The sequence below is a fragment of the Erpetoichthys calabaricus genome, chromosome 9 (assembly GCF_900747795.2).
Source record: "Erpetoichthys calabaricus chromosome 9, fErpCal1.3, whole genome shotgun sequence".
NCBI lineage: Eukaryota > Metazoa > Chordata > Cladistia > Polypteriformes > Polypteridae > Erpetoichthys > Erpetoichthys calabaricus.
Genome location: NC_041402.2, coordinates 58,829,454 through 58,844,599, shown reverse-complemented (window position 1 = coordinate 58,844,599; position 15,146 = coordinate 58,829,454). Strand labels below are relative to the sequence as shown.

The 15,146-nt window shown below is 38.3% G+C and overlaps 1 protein-coding gene across 1 annotated transcript in view; it reads right to left on the bottom strand.

The window, feature by feature from the left end:
• The window catches only part of itfg1 (integrin alpha FG-GAP repeat containing 1), a 450,065-nt gene that overhangs the window by 376,571 nt on the left and 58,348 nt on the right, over positions 1–15,146 (bottom strand). The window contains exon 7 of the mRNA XM_028809647.2: positions 7,901–7,959. Within this exon, the coding sequence (XP_028665480.1) occupies positions 7,901–7,959 (59 nt within the window). The remainder of the gene's footprint in view (positions 1–7,900; positions 7,960–15,146) is intronic.

Genomic DNA, 15,146 nt, shown 5'->3' with positions numbered 1-15,146 from the left:
CCAACTGAGCTTTGATTAGAAAACAACGCTTATTCAAGCAAGACTTACTCAGCTAAGTCATGATTTCATAAGCGTGCTTCTTGGAGCACTCGCCTGTTCTTCTAAGAAATCTTTGATAAAAGTGTTTAATAAATATATAATAATAACAATAACAGCATGCCACAATAAATGTTGTGTCCAAAAAAAAAAATCAAAGCACCAATTTCAGTGAAGCAAATTTAGATTTTAATACCACACCATGATAATTTAAGTTTGAGGATATCTGTATCTAGGTGAATTACAGTTTGAATAGAGTAGGCCTGTAGTCTCTAACTTGGGAATGTATTCTTTAGGAATTATAACTCTGTTGAAGCCAATAAACCCCCCAACAGTGCCCAGAGCAGCTTGAAGTTCAAATGCAGACTACCAAAAAAACTCCATTGGGCAGCACAATACTTACTGTAGTCTCTCCTACTCATTTACGTCTGCATGAGCGACGGGGGGTATCTTAGTCAGTATAAATTTAAGGTTCGACTTTCAGATAGCAATCCTAGCAGTTTTTTTTCCTCAGTAGAGGAAACTAACTATCATCTGTTTACTATCTTTACTAAACCTGGCAGAGATCCACCAACTCATGTCTTTTTACTTTGGGTACAAGTCAATTTCTGTCTTCCTCTAATCTTGTGTGACCCTGTCTTCAATTAATACATTTTCAGTACTTTATTAAGATTATCTTCTGAAAAATGATATCTTATTCCTTGACTATTACATTCATTTGTAAAGTAAGCAGGTTCAGCAAACAATGTGACATTATCAATTTTTGTTTTACCTCTGGCTACAAAAGAATGCATAACTTGGAGAATTATGATAATATTAAGAGCATACATTAATTTCCTTTGCCCACTCAGTCCCTGGTATACAGGGTGTCAAGTCAATTGTAAGATATGCACATTCTCATATCAGAGAAACCAGTCATCCTAACCTGTACATCTTTGGGAGAAATGCAGAGTACCCACAAAAAGAAAAACACAGAGATGAGTAAGGCATGCAGACCCCACACATGTACTCAGGACTTTAACCCACTGTCCTGGGGTTGTGAGGCAGCAGCACAAACTGTGAATTTGGTAACTGATAATCCAAGAAAGAACAAAAAACCAGAGATGGTGAGACTGATCACTAAAACATAAAAATGCAAAGTCTTGCATATCTAAATAACTTAAAAAAATATTAGTTTGATGACTGAACAAAAGCTTCATGGTCCTAAAATCTATTTCTACATATTGTAATTACAGACAGAAAAAAGGGTAAAATATGCTTTTCTAAAATGTAGTGTGTTGAATACAAAAAGTAAGCATACTTGATTTGGTTTAAACAAATTGGTTCTTTTCAGTCATAATATGGTATACAGTACAATTGTTTAGTAAGTCTAAAATCTGACTAAGGGGAACATTAAATGTAATAGCCTGCAATACATGTCTGTTACATTCTTACTGCATTATATTCTTAAATAATATCTTAAATAATAATTTGGGGCGGAGTGGTGGCTCTGAGGCGAAGGATCTGTGCTGGTGTCCAGAAGGTTGCCGGTTCGAATCCCTGTCAGTGCCAAAGGAGATCCTACTCTGCTGGGCCCTTGAGCAAGACCCTTAACCTGTAATTGCTCCAGGGGCGCTGTACAATGGCTGACCCTGCGCTCTGACCCCAAGGGGTATGCGAAAACTAACAAATTCCTAATACAAGAAATTGTATAAGGTGAAATAAAGAACAAAAAAAAAAATCATAAACAAGTAAAAAAACAACACACAAGTACTATATGTATATGGAATTAAAATTTGTTCACTTAGAGAAAGGTCTTAACTTGCTGATATTCTGCTAATGTGGCGGTATACCCTGAAAAGTGGTTTGCTGAATAAAAGATCCTATTTAATTTCCCCTATGGAACAAATAAATTGTAATCACTCTGTCTATCTATCTGATATTGAATCCCCTCAGGATTCTTGCACAACGACTACTTGACAAGGGCTAGCTGATATTTCTCTACAGGTAATGCCAGACGCTGTTCCAATACAGGCATTCTTTTGGCTGGCGGTGTCAGTACATTCATGGAAGCTGCACAATACTGGGCAAAGCCCAGGAACTACAGTACTTGAAACGTATGGAAAATGGTTGAAAAACAATGGCTGTCAAGCTACCCCTGTATTTCGTCAAAAGATTTTACAACTAAGATTTAAAAAGGTAAGAATTAAAAATACAGTACACTGTAAAATTTGGCAGCTTAAAATGCTGAAGCACATTGTACACATATTCCCAACAGGAAAGTGCAATGTGTATTTTAGGTAAATTAAACTATAAAACCACTGAATTTCACTAGCATATGATTTTTTAACAATGTTTTGGTTAAAATAACTCAAGTTAAACTATTTATTATTGTTCAAATTAAAACAGTAAATAACCTGCAGTGAATTATTTAAGAAATCACTATAAACATTTATCTTTTACATTTCAAGATACAGCTTATGTAGGAGTATAAAGTCAAAACTGAGGCCATCACTATATCAATAGACTTTTCTTTCACCTCAAGTACTTATTTAATGGCAGAAATATTTTGCTCACATGTACATTATCTTTTTCCCTTTTAAAGCTGCAGGGAAGCAAATTTGTTCATCATCACTGCATATTCGGCTGGCTAAAATTATGCAGCACAGAGGAATTTGAGATTTAAAGAAGGTCATGTACTGTACCTGTATCTCTAGCGAAAGAAGACATGCAGAGAAACACAAGTGTTGTAAAGTTCTGTATTTTAATTGAGTAATACGGGCATCTGCTGTTGCTTTCATTAATTAATATTAAAATGAATGTTGTGCAGCATCTTTTTTTTAAAATAGGTAGGCTGACATTTATCACAAATCATATCTTGACAGAGTTGGCAAGGGTGGTGCTTATGTTCAGACAAGACTGTCTCTGTGTTTTATATTTTATAGAACAAAATATATACAAAATATACAAAAGGCTGCTATACTGACATGAGCAGAATATTTCCTACAGCTTGAATAAAGCTTGCATCATGATGAAGCTTCCATTTCTTCAAGTCAGCTGACTGAAAGGCAGCAGACAATTCTTATCACTTAGCTTGTCTATTTGACCTCTCCATTCTCAATATGGCAAATCTATGAAGCCCATGGCATTCAAAGAGGAAAATCTTTTTACAGTTAGAAATATTATGATACGCAGTTCATTCAGTCTGCAAGGAACTCTTCTAATGTACATAATCCCTCTATTAAATGTACACTACGACAGTTCAAAAGCGAAAACTATAATGAAATGCTTTTCTAATTGAATGAATAAAAAATTAACCATAAAACAGAGGACAGCAAAGAGAATTCATTTTGACTTTGTGGACACAATTGACAAAATTAATGCTTTTAGTGTGGTTCTGTTATAACATGCAGATAAAGGACAACTTTTTCCGACAAAAATGTTTGTTATGATATTCTGCTTTTGTATCCCAACAGTACCTAACATAGTATTTAATAATAAGTGTTTAAAATGCGGGCGGCACGGTGGCGCAGTGGGTAGCGCTGCTGCCTCGCAGTTGAGAGATCTGGGGACCCGGGTTCACTTCCCGGGTCCTCCCTGCGTGGAGTTTGCATGTTCTCTCCCGTGTCTGCGTGGGTTTCCTCCGGGCGCTCCGGTTTCCTCCCACAGTCCAAAGACATTGCAGGTTAGGTGGATTGGCGATTCTAAATTGGCCCTAGTGTGTGCTTGGTGTGTGGGTGTGTTTGTGTGTGTCCTGCGGTGGGTTGGCACCCTGCCCGGGTTTGGTTCCCTGCCTTGTGCCCTGTGTTGGCTGGGATTGGCTCCAGCAGGACCCCCGTGACCCTGTGTTCGGATTCAGCGGGTTGGAAAATGGATGGATGGATGGATGTTTAAAATGCTCTCTATTTTGTATATGTGCTGGCTGCCTAGAAGCACTCTTCTTTTTTACTGAGTACAATAAGTGGGTGGCACAATCGTGCGGTGGTTAGCACTGCTGTCTCATAAATCCAACTTAATGGACTGATGTCTGTGTGAAGTTTGCATGTGGTTTTTATGTGGGAACTGCAGTTTTCCAATCACACCTGAAATTGGCCATGTGCAAATGTGGGTTAGTGGGCCCTGAAATAGTCCAGCATCCTGACCATAAATGGTTGCTGCTTTACGCCCAGTGCTACTCAGATATGCTGTTCCTCCTGAAACTCTTAATTGGATTTAGCAAAATTGAGAATGCTATTTTATGTAGCACTAATTGTTTACAATATTGAGAAAATGGAAAAAAGTGTTTCGGTAAACTATATTTTTTAAGCTGTACTTTGTAATTCTAAAGTTAATTACTTAACAAAAATACTTAAACAAAATCAAAACATTAAAGTCCTACGCACATATTTACAAGTTAAATTTCAGAAAGTATAAAAGGAACTGATGAAAATTTCAAACTTTAGAAACCTAGATAGGAAAGTCAAATGTTTAAACCAAAGAAAACCTAAACAAAATTGTCGGAAGAAAAGAAGATAAAATCAAAATAAGAACAGTAAAAGGGAGCAGCAGAACTTTGCTACAAAGGTTAATGGCACCCTGCTTAAGCAATGGCAGCTGGTGCTGAATATAACCCTCTGTTACTGCTGTAAAGCTTAATGGGCAAAATCTGAGGGCAATTACCTAATCTGGGGTCTCGCCTCACAATTTAACCATTAACTAAATAACATAATTGCCTAAAGAAAAAGGGAATTAACAAAACTAACAAAATGAAAAGAGAGACAATTAACAATAATACAATTATGAACAGAAAAAAACAAGAAATTCAAAATGTCTTAGGAGAAATAGGAAAATGCAAAAGGGAAAACAAGAAAACTCCATGGTGTGATGTACAGCAGACCACAAAAAATACCAGAGACCATTTAATTTAATTTAACTTAATTTAATGTTAGCACACACACACTTGAGTGTAACTAAAGCTACAGTTTAGAGGAGGAAATCAAAACTACAGTTTACCAATCAAAATTGATTGGGAGGATTGAAAAAAAAAAACACAAAAGCTTTTGATGTGGCCCCTTCTATATTTGATTAAAAACAACCCTTAAGTATTACCCTAAGTTCTTGTCTATAAGCCGGACTCATGTATTAGCCGGAGACCAAAAATCATACGAATTTTTAAAATAAAATCGTATCATAGATAAGCCGGACTCATGGATAAGCCGAACGTACTATAACCTATAACTAATAGAAGGGAGGGAGGTCAGTGGTCTCACTCGCGCCCATTTAATTTCTTTAAGGGGGGAGAGAGTGTGAGATATTGCCGTCTCTCTCACTCCCCGCATGGCGCGGTTGGAGCGGCCGGAGCGCGTTCTTTCTGCTCTGGGCGTCGCCGAGTCAACACGAGCGCGTAGCGGTCATTTAAATTGTGATTTTATATGTAAGCATATTTAAATATATATCGCGGATTTCTGCGGACAATGGGTCTTTTAATTTCTGGTACATGCTTCCTCAGTTGGTTTGCCCAGTTGATTTCATACAAGGGACACTATTGGCAGATGGCTGAGAAGCTACCCGGCTTACTGTTCTCTCTCTCTTGCGCTGACTATCTGTGATCCTGACGTATGGGGATTGAGCAGGGGGGCTGTTTGCACACCTAGACGATACGGACGCTCGTCTAAAAATGCTGAAAGATTATCTTCACGTTGCTATCTTTTGTAAAGCTGATTCCTGAAAAGACATGCTGCACGTGCTTCGCATACTTAAAAGCTCGAAGGGCACGTATTGATTTTTGACTGAAAAAACAAACTCTCCCTCTCTCTCTCTTTGTCTGCTCCTGACGGAGGGGGGTGTGAGCTGCCGCTTCAACAGCTTTGTGCCGCGGTGCTTCGCATACTTAAAAGCCAAACAGACATATTGATTTGTTTGCTTCACTCCTATGAAGAGGAAGATATGTTTGCATTCTTTTAATTGTGAGACTGAACTGTCATCTCTGTCTTGTCATGGAGCACAGTTTAAACTTTGAAAAAGAGACAAATGTTGTTTGCAGTGTTTGAATAACGTTCCTGTCTCTCTACAACCTCCTGTGTTTCTGCGCAAATCTGTGACCCAAGCATGACAATATAAAAATAAACCATATAAACATATGGTTTCTACTTCGCGGATATTCTTATTTCGCGGGTGGCTCTGGAACGCAACCCCCGCGATGGATGTATAGCCGGACTTATGTATAAGCCGATATTCTATTTTTTCATTTTCACAACTTTTTTTCCTTAGATAAGCCGCGGCTTATTGACAAGAACTTAGGGTAATTAGACAGTAGATAGTATGACAAAGAAATAACAACTAAAATGTAATTTGTTTTCCAAAATTAGTAGCAAAGAATTTAATGAATGATAAAGGATTTTTGATGAGAATTCAGCAAGTGGTAATAATTGTACCAATTCAGACAGAAAGGAATTGAAAGTATAGCTTTCCAAATCCTGATTTACTCACTTTGTCAAACTATTAGCTTCCGGGTGACAGCCGAACATCAAAATGGTTTTAAAGTCCATTCTGTCACAGAAGAATCAGCAAAATGATTTTTTCTGATAAGTCAAATAATACTACAAAACTACATTATTAATTAATACTATAAAACTATGTTTTTTCATAGTTTTTTTCTGTTAGTCAAGCATTTAGCCCCACAGCAGACCCCCACCAATTTGAAGGGCAGTGTGTCAGCCACAACATGATGCTATTTTAAGACGAATTAACGACACATTAGAAATGCTTGGATGTATAAGCCATCTTCAAAATATTCTCATTGATGAAGAAATTCTGGGTAGTTTAAGATCCACTGAGTGTCATGTCTGCACAGAAGGTCGTCTTTAAGTATGTCACATGGAATTTCCAGCCTCAGACATTTACCAATAATGTGTGCATATGTGATTGTTTTTCAAAAGCTTTATTTTACGGACATGGTGCTCAGTTAGTCTTAAACTACTAATGACTTCTTCATCAATCTCAACATTTTGAAGTGCACTTCTATTTCAGAGCATTTCCAATATGTCGCCAATTTGTCTTAAATAGCATTGACAGCACTAAATGACCTTTGGCAGCCTACTGTCTATAATCAGGGAAACGTAATTGACAGCAAAGGATTTTAACCAATAGGAACAGCCTAAGCCAGGTGGTCTTTGTCTTGATTGACAGGTGACAAATCCATTATGAAAAAGAGGCACTGGGAAATAAATAAGAGCTGTTTGGAAATGTTCCATTCGGAAAAGTCTCATTGTGAAATAAAATTAGTCTTTAAAAATAAGGCCATTGTGATACTAAACAAATAGGGATGGTAATTGCATTTTTATATAGGGCTTGACTTCAAGGACCTACCCCACCAACTCTCAAGTCTCCCTGTAACTCATGACAACTGGCCAACATATGACCCAACTGTCTGCAACAGAAACATAATTTCTCTGCTGCTATTTGTTCATGTTCAGAGAGGCTTACTGGTTTTGTTTCCCTCCATTGGTTCTACAGTAAGCTTTCCATCAAGTAATGAATGTGAAACAACCCATGCATGGATGTGTTCTAATTTGCCAAACTAATTAACTCTTCCAATGTTTTCCATAAGTTGTGACTTACAAGTTCATCCTTTATTTTATGCGCTAAGTCTTTTTAAAGAGAGAAATTAAGATAGAAAAAGCCAACCCAACCTCTGTGCCTAACATACAAAATTGTACTATATACTCATTAATGGGCTTGTTACCCAAGAGACAGTGGCAGATTATTAACCCAGAATCAAACCATGCTGGGACACAATGTTTAGTAACTCCAAGAATCCAAATCTCTTGATTGATTTTGATGATGAAAGTCCTTCTCTATTATGTAGTATTTAGAAAAAATACAAAAATAAACATGAGAAACATACCTTATTTATCCATGTTTCAAAATTGGCACTATTTGAAGTTGCTGTGGTCAGGAACAGATCTACAAAATACAAAAATACTTAATGATAATTCCTTTTTTATGAAAAAAGAAAATTGGCATTAAAAACACAAAGTAACAAAAAAACTGAAACCGTATCGTTTTTGTATATCATATCTGTAGCATGTAGCAAATACAATTAATAATTTAAATGTAGATATCATAAACACAGCATTGGAGTTTCTAAACTTACAGTAAATATTTATACATAGATTTAGCTTGCATACATTCATAAAAAATAATTTTAGCTTGTACTAAGAATAGACTACATGGGACAATATGAGTTACAGACAGGGCTTTCTGAAATGTACACATCTGGGTATGCGAGATTCCTGCTGTGGGTGGCACAGAGGCGCAGTGGTAGCGCTGCTGCCTTGCAATAAGGAGACCCAGGTTCGCTTCCCGGGTCCTCCCTGCATGGAGTTTGCATGTTCTCCCCGTGTCTGCATGGGTTTCCTTTGGGTGCTCCACTTTCCTCCCACAGTCCAAAGACATGCAGATTAGGTGGTCTGGCGATACTAAACTGTCCCTAGTGTGTGCTTGGTGTGTGGGTGTGGGTTGGCGCCCTGCCCGGGATTGGTTCCTGCCTTGCGCCCTGTGTTGGCAGGGATTGGCTCCAGCAGAGCCCTGTGACCCTGTGTTCGGATTCAGCGGGTTGGAAAATGTATGGATGGATTCCTGCTGTATATAAATTGTACTGTTTATTGCCAAAATGCTGTAAACAGAATTGAAATTAGCTGATAAAAAGGGTGTACGGTAGCAAATCCTGCTGATGCTGTGTATTTGTCTTCATTGTTTAACATTTGAGTGCTAATAAGTTGGTTGTCAAACTGTCTAGCCTTTTGATTTGTTTTCCTCAAACTAAGTCACCTAGAAACAGCTAAAGAGCTAGAAAGAAAACGCACGCAACAGACAAGAAATGTGCCTACATTTCTGTTCTACCAGAGACTTTTATTTCGATTGTGATGTTAATGACATGCTTTATGACTCTACAACTACTTACAGTATATGTTTCAAGTTAAACCATCATTCAAAGCATCAGAACTTTTGAAGTGTTTTTTTTGTTCACATTAGGCTCAAGGAAAATAGATTTGTTTAAAGAACCAATTGTTCATGGAGTCTGTGCCCCATGCAAAAAATTTCAACATTTCAAACTACAAGCATGCGAAGAAGTTACAGTGGAACCTCGGTTCATGAACGTCTCGGTACACGTACAAATCGGTTTATGACCAAAAAGTTCGCCAGACTTTTGCCTTGGTTCACGACCACACACTCGGTATACAAACAAGCCAGTTTCCCTTTCGGTTTGTACATGTTCAGTCTCTCCCTGTGCATTTCCTGTGCAGCGAGCAAGAGAGAGCGACGCACACACACAATGGCACTCGAGAGAGAGAGAGAGACACAGACACACACACAGGCAGCGCGAGAGAGAGACAGACGGACACACACACAGGCAGCGAAAGAGAGAGACAGACGCGCACACACACAGGCAGCGCGAGAGAGAGAGAGAGAGCTGGACACATAAGGTAGGAAGGCAGTTAAAGAATGTACTGGGCTTGATTTTGTTTTCACTTCTGTTTACAGCGATCGGTTCATAGCATGCATTGTTGCAATGTTACTTTTCTTGGTGGTTTATTAAATTATGGATTTTTTCAAATGTTCATTTTTTTCCCTGTGCTTAAAACTCATTAAAAAAAAGTGTTTTTAGCCAGCGGTTGGTAGCGCTATAGCGCGGACTATTGCAGTATTAGTTTTCTCTGTTGTTCAAGGTTTTCTCAATGTGTTTTTCAATGTTATTCAATGTTTTTACATTTAGTTTACTATTACGCTGTGCATTTTATGGTTTAATTAACTATATTTGTGCTTAAAAACTTAAAATATATATATATATTTACATACAGTTCGTATGGTCTGGAACGGATTAATTGTATTTACATACAATCCTAAGGAGGAAATTGCTTCGGTTCACGACCAAATCAGTTAAGGACCAGAGTTTTGGAACGAATTATGGTTGTGAACCGAGGTTCCACTGTATATGCAGAAAAAAAAAATATTTCAGTTGTGAACAGTACAGGCATTCATCCATCCCCTAAGTAAGCCTACTTATTTGGAGAATCTGCTCTGGACCCCGCAGGTACTCCAGGCCATTGCAGGACATTCACAGGCACACACCAACACTCAATTACTGGACAATTTAGGGTGATCAAATTAACTTACTGCATCTATTTTGACATTTGACGAAACAAGAATATCCTTACAAAATACAGTAAGACTGAGAACCAAATGTCAAAAATGGTATTTGTGTATAATAATACATACTGTATGTGACAAATCAGTTGTTCTAAATACTTTTTTTGAGTTTTGAGTGAGATAAAAATGATTATCAATGTATTTTCATGTTCTACAATTGAGACTGAATTCTGAAATTAGTGAATATTTTTGTGATGTCTTGGGAACTTTTGTGCTAGCTAGATATTCTTATCTTTTCCAAAGACCTGAATACACATGTCCAGCATGTAAAAGAGGTCTTACAACAATTACAACAGCACTACATTTTTGTCAAGTTTGTGAATTCCACATTAGGATAAAGTTTTGTTTCTTAGGTTTGAGCAAGTTTGAAAAGGACTGGCAATGGACCAATGTAAGATAACTGAATTAAAAACTGGAAACAGCCAGAGAGCATAAAAGAGGTATGAGTATTTGTAGGCTTTGCTAATTACTTTCACCACTTCATTAAAAACGATAGATAGATAGATAGATAGATAGATAGATAGATAGATAGATAGATAGATAGATAGATAGATAGATAGATAGATAGATAGATAGATAGATAGATAGATAGATAGATAGATAGATAGATAGATAGATAGATAGATAGATAGATAGATAGATAGATAGATAGATAGATAGATAGATAGATAGATAGATAGATAGATAGATAGATAGATAGATAGATAGATAGATAGGATAGATAGATACTTTATTAATCCCAGGGGGAAATTCACATACTCCAGCAGCAAAAATATTAAATTAAAGAGTAAAAAAAAAATGCAGGTAAAAAACAGACAATAACTTGAATAATGTTCAACATTTACCCCCTCTGGTGGAATTGAAGAGTCGCATAGTTTGGGGGAGGAATGATCTTCTCAGTCTGTCAGTGGAGCAGGACAGTGACAGCAGTCTGTCGCTGAAACTGCTCCTCTGTCTGGAGATGACACTGTTTAATGGATATAGTGGATTCTCCATAATTGATAGGAGCCTGCTGAGTGCCCGTTGCTCTGCTACGGATGTCAAACCGTCCAGCTCTATGCCAACAATAGAGCCTGCCTTCCTCACCAGTTTGTCCAGGCGTGAGGCATCCTTCTTCTTAATGCTGCCTCCCCAGCACACCACTGCGTAGAAGAGGGCACTCGCCACAACCATCTGATAGAACATCTGCAGCATCTTACTGCAGATGTTGAAGGATGCCAGTCTTCTAAGGAAGTACAGGCGGCTCTGTCCTTTCTTGCACAGGGAATCAGTATTGGCAGTCCAGTCCAATTTATCGTCCAGCTGCACTCCCAGGTATTTATAGGTCTGCACCCTCTGTACACAGTCACTTCTGATGATCACGGGGTCCATGAGGGGCCTGGGTCTCCTAAAATCCACCACCAGTTCCTTGGTTTTGCTGGTGTTTAGTTGTAGGTGGTTTAAGTCGCACCATTTAACAAAGTCCTTGATGAGGTTTCTATACTCCTCCTCCTCCTGCCCACTCCTGATGCAGCCCACGATAGCAGTGTCGTCAGCAAACTTTTGCATGTGGCAGAACTCCGAGTTGTATTGGAAGTCCGATGTATATAGGCTGAACAGGACCGGAGAAAGTACAGTCCCCTGCGGCGCTCCTGTGTTGCTGACCACAATGTCAGATCTGCAATTCCCGAGACGCACATACTGAGGTCTGTTTGTAAGATAGTCCACGATCCATGCCACCAGGTATGAATCTACTCCCATCTCTGTCAGCTTGTCCCTAAGGAGCAGAGGTTGGATGGTGTTGAAGGCGCTAGAGAAGTCTAGAAACATAATTCTTACAGCGCCACTGCCTCTGTCCAAGTGGGAGAGGGATCGATGTAGCATATAGATGATGGCATCTTCCGCTCCCACCTTCTCCTGGTATGCAAACTGCAGAGGGTCGAGGGCGTGTTGGACCTGTGGCCTCAGGTGGTGAAGCAGCAGCCGCTCCATGGTCTTCATCACATGTGATGTTAGAGCGACAGGCCGGAAGTCATTCAGCTCACCAGGACATGATACCTTTGGGACTGTGGTGATGCAAGATGTTTTCCAAAGCCTCGGGACTTTCCCCTGTTCCAGGCTCAGGTTGAAGATGCGCTGTAGAGGACCCCCCCAGCTCTGATGCTTAAAAACAGTACTGACACTAACTGCAATACTAATCCTTCCTTAATTTCATGTTCATGTTCTTCTATATTTGCACTTTCTTGCCAGCAATTTAATTCAGTCACAGTCCTTATTACTTCTCTACCTAGGAAGAATCATAAATGGTTCATCTGGACTGCTAATGCTAGAAGATGTATTTGAGAATCTAACGTCCTTTTTACCAGCGCACTAGTTTAAAGATATTCAGATCCTAACTTGTTTTACAAGTCTAGTATTGCAATCATGCTATTCTATCAGTGGGAAAAGCAAAAATATAAACAAAACTAACTATGATTCAAAGGCAAAATACATGTAAGGCAATAATAAAAATGGATTAAACAGTATCCAAACCTGTAAAACAACTTCTGATTGCGGGTAAGTATTATAACTAGAAGATATTACTAATGACTGCAACATCACAAATCCTCACAAGTACTCTCTCTTTGTCGGTCATTCCCAGTTGATTCATATCAGTTGTGCTTGTCAATCAAACAATATTCACAGTAACAGACTGGATAAACAACAAAAATAACAAAATTGAAAGTGTTTTGAATTTAAGTGTAACCTTGTACTTCCACTAATGTGTATACAATGCAAAAAATCAATAAATTACTGCACACAGATGCTTTTTCTTCTGCGTCCTAAAGACATACATGTTGGTTTAACTGGCAATTCTATACTGGCTTCTATAAAGTACTGGAACAAAAGGTTAATTCCTGCCTTGCCTTCAATGCTACTGAGACACCCTCTGGTCCTCTGTGACAGTGAACTGGATTAAGCAACACTCAGAATGTTGTGGTATTCCTTAATAGATTAGATTGCAGTGCTCTTACAAAGTAAAAAAATATTATCTTTGCCCCTCTGGATATCTACAGCTTATTTTTATGATATCAGTCATCAATTTAGTGAACCTCTGTTGATATTTTGTTAGTCTAGCATTCAGTACTGACACTAACTGCAATACTAACCCTTCCTTAATTTCATGTTCATGTTCTTCTATATTTGCACTTTCTTGCCAGCAAACTAGAGAAGGTTGGGGAATTGATACAGCAGAGTACTAGGATATTTTCTACTGCAATATATCTTTAATACACAAAGTAACAAAATTTTACAGAGGAAAAAGCAAGCAATACTGTATGTTATATTCAGTTTGAATTAAAATCAACCTACTCTAGCAGACTATAATCAAGGATTATCTCTCAAGCATTCCAAGTCAAGATAATAGTGACCAAGGATGATTTATATTAAAATTTAAATTTACAAACAGATGCAATGAATTAGATAGTGAATAACCAAAAAAACAAGGTTGAATTGCTTAACACATTTGGGTGCATTGTTTAATCCTATATTGAAATATTAAAGTTCATGTATATGTGAGTTCTACCCATGTTGGTTGAAGTAAAAAAAATACAAAATATCAAAGGATGTTACTTTCTCATGGTCAATTAATGTGGACATTTTATTGGTATTTGAGAAGTGCTTAGTGCTTCACATGTCTCGTCTGGGTATAAAACATTAATAATTGATTACAAAAATAGTTTGTTTATGGTCTAAATAGACCATATGGTATATATCTCCCAAAATATTTTAATAACAGCTCTCTAGAAATATTATACATTATTTAGGGACAACTCTACTACAAATATATGGGCTATCCTTGAGCTAACCTAACACGATGTACAACAATGCATGTACAGTAATCCCTCGCTATATCGCGCTTCGCCTTTCGCGGCTTCACTCCATCGCGGATTTTATATGTAAGCATATTTAAATATATATCGCGGATTTTTCGCTGCTTCGCGGGTTTCTGCGGACAATGGGTCTTTTAATTTCTGGTACATGCTTCCTCAGTTGGTTTGCCCAGTTGATTTCATACAAGGGACGCTATTGGCAGATGGCTGAGAAGCTACCCAGCTTACTTTTCTCTTTCTCTTGCGCCTGACTTTCTCTGATCCTGACGTAGGGGGATTGAGCAGGGGGGCTGTTCGCACACCTAGACGATACGGACGCTCGTCTAAAAATGCTGAAAGATTATCTTCACGTTGCTATCTTTTGTGCAGCTGCTTCCTGAAACGACATGCTGCACGGTGCTTCGCATACTTAAAAGCTCGAAGGGCACGTATTGATTTTTGCTTGCTTGTTTTTCTCTGTCTCTCTCTCTCTTTCTGTGCTCTTGACGGAGGGGGTGTGAGCTGCCGCCTTCAACAGCTTTGTGCCGCGGTGCTTCGCATACTTAAAGCCAAACAGCCCTATTGATTTTCCTCTGCCTTTATGACAGTCTCTGCTCCTGACTCCTTTGAAGAGGAAGATATGTTTGCATTCTTTTAATTGTGAGACGGAACTGTCATCTCTGTCTTGTCATGGAGCACAGTTTAAACTTTTGAAAATGAGACAAATGTTTGTTTGCAGTGTTTGAATAACGTTCCTGTCTCTCTACAACCTCCTGTGTTTCTGCGCAAATCTGTGACCCAAGCATGACAATATAAAAATAACCATATAAACATATGGTTTCTACTTCGCGGATTTTCTTATTTCGCGGGTGGCTCTGGAACGCAACCCCCGCGATGGAGGAGAGATTACTATACTGTTTTTTCAGCACCATTTTGTTTGCTGCTATGGTGGCTACTTACATAGGGGTTTAGTTTCATATGGGTAGGATGTGGCTACGCATGACATTACATTGGCCATTTTTATAAGGCCAAGCCACATGCACTTCAGTATCCAAGCTTTGTTTTCAATAAAAAATGACCAAATGCAAAAATTCTACATTAATGAGCAAT